The 9664-nt window shown below is 42.1% G+C and overlaps 1 protein-coding gene across 1 annotated transcript; it reads right to left on the bottom strand.

The window, feature by feature from the left end:
* Window positions 1-528: 528 nt before the first annotated feature.
* atxn1l (ataxin 1-like) lies at window positions 529-8588 on the bottom strand. Its single transcript, XM_085168697.1, has 3 exons — window positions 6089-8588; window positions 3150-4342; window positions 529-2555 (listed from the first exon to the last, which is right to left on the bottom strand). Exons 2-3 carry the CDS (start codon window positions 4218-4220, stop codon window positions 1107-1109), a joined length of 2520 nt encoding a protein of 839 aa, XP_085024823.1. The 5' UTR covers window positions 4221-4342; window positions 6089-8588; the 3' UTR covers window positions 529-1106.
* Between the last annotated feature and the right edge of the window lie 1076 nt (window positions 8589-9664).

Raw genomic sequence — 9664 nt, forward strand, 5'->3', positions numbered from 1 at the left:
GTAAAAGGTCGTGCAACAAATTCCTATGAGCAAGAACTTGGTGACAGTAGTGAGAAGAGGCCTGACAAAACCCAGCTGAGGGGCGTGGCCATCTGTCTCGACCAGTTTGGGTGATGAGGAAGTGAAGAGAGAAGTAAAATGATTCCCTACATGGGGGAAAGTTAATAGTGGAATGCGTGACATCGCTTATTATTTCTGTAAATCTACGTTGGGGCCATCAACCTAAATCTGAGAGTATGATGGTGAATGGCTTTTGGAGAAGGAGAAATTGATTGCTGAACAAACAAGCTGATTGATTTATCACTATTTCAGTGTAAGACAAGTGGGACATGCCACACTTGGCCTAAGACGAGATCTTTGCAGAAACGAGAGAGGGGAGAGAGTATCTCTGCTGACAGCAGAGGTTTCAGACTCCTGCAGGAGAAGCATAATGTAACATACACTGAAAGCATCAACAGTGCCAACATCACCAAAGGAGCTGCTGATGTCAGCAATTCTACTCTATTTTTTTTTTTTTTCGGGGGGGGGGGGGGGGGGGGGATGCTTTTCATAGAAATAGGATCTTAGCAGTGAAGCAGATTAAAGATCCCTGGCGGTGATCTTTTTAATACATCACGACCTGCAGGGCTGGTAGTTTCACTGCGATACACATATTATTTTTCTGTAGTCTGTGTTCTTCTGAAGAGACGGTCTGGTCAAAAAGGAAGCTAGAGTGTTTTGAATGCAATGGAAACCTCCAAGTATGGTTAAGAGGAAGTGGAGACGGAGGAGGGAGGGAGGAAGAGAAATGCAGCGTATAAGGACTCTATGGTAGGCATTTCTTCAGCTACATACTTTCTACTCCACTTTTCATGCCCCTCCCCCCCGCCATGAACTCAGCTGGCTGGAGACCAAAAGGTCTGCATCTTTTGGCTGAGTGGCATTCGAACAAAATCAAACTTCTCACCAGACAGACAAAGATCTGGTCATTTTTTTTGTATATTTTAAGTGTGCAAAATCTCAAACATTCTGAGGATACATTCACACTCTTTTTTTCCTCTTTCTCTCCTTGTCAGACTCATTCTTACTTGTGGCAGTCTCATCTATAGTTGCTACCAAATGTGATGCTACTTCCCTGCATTAGAGCGCCCCTCAATGGACAGTTTGACCTCCTGTGGGATGAAAGAAGGCCTTGTGTGGCTGGAGCTGATTATCTGAGGGCGTGGCCCTTCGTCTCCCTTCATACTGTATCTTCGGAGGCCAGGCGAGGACCAGCGTCTCTGTGAGGCACCTAGTGCAGCCTGCATTGCTCCCATCCCTGCCTCTGCAAATGCAGAGCCTTCTGTGTGCAAGTGGTAACTGCTCTGGCTCCTTGGATGCTCTCCTGAGGTCCTACTTGGTCTGATGGGCGACTCAGTGCGGCCTACAGCCCCGAGCTGTGTGGCTTCCTCTTTATCGGCCAAATCTTTCTCTCCATCCTTCTGTCTTTCTCTGTGAATGCGGTCTAACCTGAAATGAGATGGCGGCCGTGACTGCTGAGGGGCTGGAGGCCCCATTAGTTGGTGACCAGGTCCCGATGTAGCATTGGCTTTGCTTATAGTCCTGGACAGGTTCTGTTGTTGTTGCGTTTGTGAATGATGGTGCTGTGGTTGCTTCTGTTGTTGTGGAGGAAGTGGTGGCTGCTGCTGCAGGGTGATGGACACACACATGTCACCAACTTGTAGATGATGGCAGGCCAAGCCGTAGAGCTGGGCCGTGCGTTCGGGGCTGCAAGATGACCATCCCTGGCCAAAGACAAAGAAGGGGTGCTCCGGGGGCACGTCGATGGTCACTTTGCTCTGCTGTTCCCCCACAGTAAAATGAAGTGAAACCAGGCCGGGTCTCTGCTGGCTGGCGCGGATGTCCATCACCAAGCTGGAGTCGATTTTAAGCCCTCCACTCACTTCGGCGCTACGCACAAAATCCTGAGTCTGCAGGTCCTCCACACGCTTCAGCTCCCCAGTAGCCAGCTGAATAATTGCCCCCTTCATGAAGTGCGATGGGTTGCAAGGAGCCGGTGCGGGAGCAAGGCTTGAAGTTAAGGCCTGAGTCGCATCTGCTGTAGGCTGGACTGGAGGCTGCGGGAGAGGCTGCTGCTGAGCTGTGATTGGCTCCACCCTTTCGGAGAGGCACACTCTGGCTGAAGAATCAGAGGCTTTAAAGCTTGGGCTAGGGGAGGCCATGGTGGTAGAGGCATGGCTGGCTGAGGCATCATTAGCCTGTCCCGGGTAGTGTTGCTGTGGTTGCTGATGCGGATGACACTCCAAGGGAATAAGTACCGGTTGCCCATTGGCAAGCATAACAGCGTGGCCTGGCTGTCCTGCTTGCTGCTGGAGGGCGGTGACTCTGTGATCACTGTAACTCGCGTTCTGCACCGCATACGCTATCCGGCTGGAAATTACACCTGGACTCTCTCCGTGGACATCTCTGGCTCTGTGGCCACCCTGAGAGAGGTTCAAGGGAGCAAAGGAGACCTCTTTCCGTGCTCCGATACCACTTTGGTTAGAGGAAACCAAACGCCCAACCACCTGCTGCACCTGAGAGTTGAATAAATAAATGAGTAGTTATTTGAACAACTTTTAATTTCACAGAACAATTTAAAAATGGCTTTTGGTACGCTTCCTCACAGCAGCCTGAAGAAACCAAATGTGTAAAATATGAGTGCTTTTTAATTATCGAGTTCCTAAATCTTCAACCTCTCCAACAAGAGATTTCAGGCCAGACAACGACCACAAAATTATTATTTTTTAACTGATGTCAGAAAAGACAGACATCATAGAGCTCCCTCTGACTTCTTTTACAGAAAGGCTGTAAAATGGTTTGATCTGCATGGACATCATTTCTAGACCCTTCTTCAAAAGTGTTCTCTATTGGTCATGCTCTGCTTGCCATGTTCAAATGTGTGATTTTCTTTGCATCAGGTGACACTTGTGCTTCCCTTCAGTGTACATGTAAAACACAAAACTTAAGCTGTAACATGGAACAATGTCACACACTGTCTAATATCACTCCTGGCTCTTCTTATTTAACTGTTAACTTTGGTTTATTCTTTGTGCCTTAACTTGTAAAGAGGCATTAAATCACCATTTCACTGTTAGAGGGTACATTAGAAAGCCATCAGTGTGTCTCACCTCCAGGTCACTGTCCGGAGTGCTGCGCTGACCAGGAGAACTTCTCTCTTCCAGTCTTCGGTTCTGCAGGACTTTGTCTTGGCTGTGCTCCTGTGATGCTGAGCTGGATGCAACCTGTGGTAGACGTGCATTTCTGGCAGTGTAGACCGAGTCTGGTACAACCTGTCTAGCTCCCTGCTCTTTGTCCCCTCCATTCATCTCCAATTCATTCTCCTGCTGGGAACTGTGGCAGTCTCTGACAGCAGTGGCACCCCTTGCTCCCTGAGGGTGGCAGAAGACGGGCATCCCTCGGGAGCTAAGCTCTGTTGCAGGCAGGACTCCAACAGTACCAAGGTGCTGCTGGGCAGCTTGCTCTGAGGGCAGCATCAGTGGGACACCACTGGAAGCTGCAACTTTGGCAAAGGTATGAGCAGCCACCTGGGCCTGAGGAGGTGGAGAAACAACACCTTCTTGTATGACAGATGGGTAGGGAACAAGGTGGGACACAGCATGGGGCTGCGGGATGGTCCCTGAGGGAGAGATTAATGATCCTGGGACAAAACCAGGGGGGAGCGCGTAAGGTACTGCTGCATAAGGGGAACTAACAAACTGGAGAGAAGAATGAGGGATCTGTGCATAACCAAGAGGGGGATAGGGAATGCCAGGATGATGCTGCAGGAGGGGAGAGTGTACAGTATAGGCTGGAGAAATGTGGCTTAACACTGGGTGTAAACTGGTAGGTGAGTAGGTAGCAGATGGAAGGGCCACTTTGTAGAGCATACTGTACTGGTCAACGGGCACTGCCGGTATGCTGTCAGAATTATCCACTCCATAATGAAGCCCTGGCTGAGCTCGCAGCCACTCTCCAGAGGGGGTCCCTCCCTGAGTTTCACTGCTGGCTCCACAATTCTGGATGGAAACCACTTCCTCTTCTGCAATACCACCAGCAGCACTGCCAGCTCCGCTGTTAGCCCCTCCGACTGGAACCCCACCTCCCACTGTCCCTCCAGCTCCACTGCTGCTGTTACTTATTGGGAGATCCCTTTTCTTAGGAGGCAGGCACTCCTGATTACGCTCCTGAGCTGGTTTCATTGCTATCTTCAGACAAAGCCAGTAGCTTTATTGTACTGCACAGGAACTGAAACTTGCAAGCCAGTCAGCCCGCACAGGAACCAGTTCTGAAATCACCTGGTTCACCTCATCTACCAAACCACCTGAAAAGAAAAATACAATAAAATAAGACACATAATACTGTCTCATTGCATCAGTGCTTAAAACTTTGATTTTTAGGCTTTATGGTCAGCCACAAGTTGTGTTAGTTTACCCTCAACCACAGAAAGAAAGCACTAAAGCAAACCTCTTATGGTTTCCTTTTTTTGGTCATTCATATATACTAGTAAAGTCACAATGCGCATATTAAACACAACCAGGTTAGGGTACTTGCTGTGAAAATGGCAATTTTATTTATATAGCACATTTATTATATGCAAACTCAATGTGCTTAACACAGAAGACAAAAAATAGATAAATAAAATCCCAGTATAGGTTTGCAATGCATTCAGGAAGTAAAAATGGCAAAATATGATAAAACAATGTCTGAATAAAAAGTTTTTGAGCCTGTTTTTGAATGTATGCGTAATTGTACTTGATCTCAGGTGAGCAGGCAGCTTGCTCCAAAGAATAGGATCAGTTTGAGTACGAGCAAATAAAAATCTCAGGCTTCAGACTACTCAAAACTCTTGATTTCAAACAGATTTTTCTGCTCTTATCTCTGTTTGACAAGTTCAGTTAGCATAACTTTGAATTATTCAAAGTTATGCTAACTGAACTTGTCTACCTGTAGTAGAATCGTAAAAGAAAATATGGAGCTAGAAATGGGCAAAAATTAGTCCACTTTGAAAGGTACAGCTATGCTGATCTAAGAGCAGAATTTTGTTAATCATCTCTGATCATGTCTATCTGTAGAAGCAAAAATAAACCATTTGACTGGGAAAACAAACCCTTAAGCTGCTTGATATATATATTAACAGTACATACATAGTATTAATACATGAATAGTCATTACTGTTTATTACACACAGACAGCTGTATATATAACTATAAACATCTTATAACTGACAAAATGTAATTTAATGCCCCATTTTCAAAAATTTAGCATTTTTTTTATATCAACTACTTTTTACAGTCACATTTTAATACAATAACACCACTGCAATTGAGTGCAATACATCCAATTCACACACTTCCTGCCCCCCTCCAGTAAACATTCAAGCTGCTCCATGTCTACTTGAGTAGTAATAAAGTTGGAAATATAACTGTTGCAATGCATATCAGCTTGTTTACTATTCAAACACAACCCCATTCTAAAGAGATTAAAACATGCTGACAGATTTTTTGGACAGCTCCTAAAAGGCACATTTGCTAATTTAGCACACACTTAATTTGAAAAAGCTTATATTTAAAAATAAATAAATAAATCAAAGTCCAGAATCCAGACTTCTTTCAGCATGACTATACGGGAAACAATGTGAATTTTCGTCTAGAAACATCTATTCAACTAATGCTGTAATGAGTAAATAATGTAATAAGTCAAGAGTTTTCTTCCTGTTATCGCTACACTCCAGGGAAATTTGTTTACCGTTAGCTGACTTAGCTAAAGTTAGCTAGCTACTAGAATTCCTACTTTTAAGGAGAAAGAAGTGACAGTGTGACACTTCGCAGTGCAACACCAAGCGTAGCCGACGAGTTTAAATGGTAGCTAATGTTATACGAGGCCACTCGCCTATCGCTATAATTTATCACTGTGCATCAGCCCAGAGGTTCAGGCTAGTTAGCCCCACGGCTAAAGCTAAATGAACTGACTCCAGCCCTGCTCGACTCACATCAGCTCATAACTACGATGGCAGCGCGCGGGGAGCCTCTAATAAACGCCCGTGCTTCGTCTCGACCTGCACACATACCTCCAAATGTCATCGCGAACAGGAGTTTCTTTATTAAAAAGTTGATATTCGGAGGGGACAATTGAAGTAATCAAGGCTCAGGAGTCAAGCCCATTTCGAAGGCCAGCAGAGGCGCTCAACAATGACGTCACTACGTTTACTCCCTTAGATTAGGCGTGCACTACTACCAGCAGAACGAAGTTTTTATCCTACTTGCACATGAAAAATATAATATTACTTTTAATGCTGTGCGAACACATAGTCAGAATTGCTTTTCTGGCAGATTTTTTCCAGTTTTTTCAAAATAACAGCAATAACACAACACATCAAAGCCAAAAAAACATGGCGTTCATTCACTTTATTGCACATATAGATATTAGTATCAGTTATTTTCATTTCGTTTGCTATTGCTTTGTTTTGATCAGTGTCTGCCTTAGCTTTAGTTTTTACAGTGATATGACTGAAGTTATATTATAAGGGGTACAATCTGAGAGGGTCAAAATAGGTATAGTATACAAAACACTATTTTATCTACAGTTGTATAGACATCCCAATCCCAGTAAACATGTGAATCAATACCAGCCATTTTTCACAGATGTAATCAAATTGAGAAAAACTAAATATATTTCCTGCATGCTGGTGTGTCTTATTTCAGTCATAAATACATGTTTTTGTAACGTCTAGTTTTTGGGATTTTCAGTTTTTTTCATACCCACTTACTATTTAATTTGGGTGTTGTGAACTCTAATAACCTCGGTCTAAATTAATTAAATGTACAATACTAAGTGTCACACAGCAGGGGGAGCTGAAGACATGCACCAAATAGAATTTACAATTGGGTAGTAACTTCATATTTTCTGTAGCATCAGAAACCCTCCATTAATCTTAGTCATTTTTATAGCCTATGTATATTAATAGTTATATACTTATAATTCATACGTTTGTTTTGGTACATTTAATCGTTTGATGCGGTAAAATAGCCTTTTCATTTCACCAAACAGTAGCAGTACATAATCCTGTTGTCCTGAAATGACGATCTGCAGGTTTTTTTGTGTCATCTCCTCTGCAGATGCTGATTTGACTGAAAAAAATATGAACAAAGGCTTTGCTTTTACATGAAAACACCAAATTCTCTGAACTGACAAGCAGCGAACATGGAGGTTCTGAAAACCAGGAAGTGTTGCCTTGTTGATAATCCACCTTTGAGTTAAACAAAAGGCATGTGACTGTAGAGTAAAAATATGCAGGTGTGTCCACATTAGCTGGAAAGCCCCAGTACAAGGCCTTTACAGACTCTAAGAAGAAATATGTTTTTCAGACATTTCTCCAAACGTAAAGCTCACACGCAAGCGGTGACATTTCCAGTTCCCTTACATTGCACACGGCTGACTTACCGTGGCATCTGTCAGTGAGATGATACAGTGGAGCAGAACTCTTCTTGATGCTGGTAGTTATTAAAGCAAGCAAATTTGTGTTTTCAAAAAAGAAGAAACTTTGTAACACACTAGCCTAAGCTCATCTTAGAAGTTAGTGTAATGTTTCAACAATCAGCCAACAGCCTGTTACAATGAAATCAGTAATAACAGTGCTACTTCAGGGCCCCTTTGATCCTGCACATCGTGCAAAACTGACAACAATGTTGACTTTTTTTGCTTCTTATCCTGCAAATTTGTAGTTTTCTTAGTAGTCAATGAGGGTATCTCATAAGATCCATCGGTTATCCATTGTTTTGGTTTTGTAGTGTGGTTGACTGATGTCCATCTAAAAGCAATTCTCATTACTCTGCAATCATCCAAAAGGTTCCAAGGCATGCATTTGGGATTTGTTTTCCAAGCTTTTTCCAAATTAACTTCAGTGGTCTCCTTTAGATAAAAATTAAGGGTCAGAATCATCAGTCAAACCAACTATTCCCCAGGTTATACTTCAATCAACAAGTTTGGTTTTGCAGATATTCTCTAAGAAATTCCATGATGATTATATAAGTCCTCTGACGATCTTCTTCCACAACTCCGGGTCCAGACAACAACATTACTGAACAAAAAACCCATCTGAGAAAAGTTCTGGAGCTGCGTAACAGCAGCATTAGTGACACTAAACTAACCACTGCTGCACCTCACCTGTTGTGATCAGCAATTTTATCCTGAGCCACTGTCAAAGGGCACTCTGGGTAATCAGAGTTATGCTCTTGCAGGAAAACCTCAGCCAAGATTAAAGAGACACTTAAACAGAAGTGCAGCCTCCTTAAAAGGCTTGGTCTCAATCTCAGATATAGTTTCTCCTTTTGTATTCCAGCTGTGCCATTTCACCTACTAGTTTCATTGTTATGGAAGTACACAAAAATTTAATGCCTCCATGTCAACATGCTATTAAGTGTAGTGTAATTAGTGCTCCATAAAAGAATGTTATTTGACAACCTAATGTGTTTGACCTCTGCTATCTGTTGATCAACAAATAATGTTAAGGGGTGTATAACAAATCTATGAATGTATCATACTAAGATAAAGTCTTTAAAATCCATGTATAACTAATGACACCATACCGAGGATGGTAAATGCGCTGGCTCTTAGGCAGCTCTTTTTTATTCTACTTGAGGACTCAAAGTTTTTTGTCCATTGGTAACCAGCAGGTGTTTGTTTGGGGGGGGGGGAATGGTTGAAACAAACAGATTTGTTTTCCTCATTTTGCATTAATGGATTTTTCCCCCATGAATATCAACTTGGTAATTTTCATGCCACAACAAAAACATTCAAATTAGCTGTGATAAAGATGTATTATTGTCATGAACATGTCATAGAGAAGCCAGAACACAGTTTCATTTGCAAACTAATGTAATGATTGGTTACTAGTACATATTTGAGCTGTATTTTCTGTTATGAAAAAAAAAAAAAAGCTTCAGTGCAGTACCTCCAAATTTAACTAAATTTACACAATTGGTACAAATCAACAGTTTTTAGAAAACTAAGATAAGCCGACAGATTTAGAACAAAGTTACAAAAATGGTCAATCTTCCCAAAAAAACCAAACAAACAAACAAGGCACAGAGGATGTCCAGCAGCTGCTCCATCCCTCTTAGAGAACATTTGCATATCTGAATAAATACATCTGCTGTTAATCGATATCAAACGGTGCCACAGAAGAAGCACGGTCATCATGCAGCTACAGCAGAGTGCAACATTGTGAATTAGTGGAAAAAATAACACAGCATATAAATATCTCTTCATAAAATATAGAGACTAAATCAAAGATAAAAGTTATTTAGTACCATTAATCAAAAATATTAATTGGAAATTTTCAAGCATATACAATATTTATAATATTTGCCAAAAATTATATTTAACAACTGCCTTTAACAAATCTATCCTATATACTGAGTAAACTGTGCAATTAATAGCAGTTGGGAGAGCAGTTTTGCACTCACATTATACACTACAGAAACACCTGAACTAGTTATTGCAGAATAAAACCCTCATATCACTGGCAACTGATCAACCTAGCATCGCAGGATCACTGCGAATGACAAAGGGTTTGACAATAAACGGCCTTTTAACATTTTAAAGAGGAATTACACAGTGATCTTTTACTGATGCCATTGATGAT

Source organism: Neolamprologus multifasciatus, chromosome 1, assembly GCF_963576455.1.
Source record: "Neolamprologus multifasciatus chromosome 1, fNeoMul1.2, whole genome shotgun sequence".
NCBI classification, from domain to species: Eukaryota; Metazoa; Chordata; class Actinopteri; order Cichliformes; family Cichlidae; genus Neolamprologus; species Neolamprologus multifasciatus.

What these genes read in the sequence shown, in the direction of transcription:
- atxn1l (XM_085168697.1), bottom strand. Translation starts at nt 4,220, where the DNA reads ATGAAACCAGCTCAGGAGCGTAATCAGGAGTGCCTGCCTCCTAAGAAA. An exon ending in CTCCGGACAGTGACCTGGAG is followed by an intron (nt 2,556 to 3,149) that starts GTGAGACACACT and finishes TTCAACTCTCAG; the next exon opens with GTGCAGCAGGTGGTTGGGCG.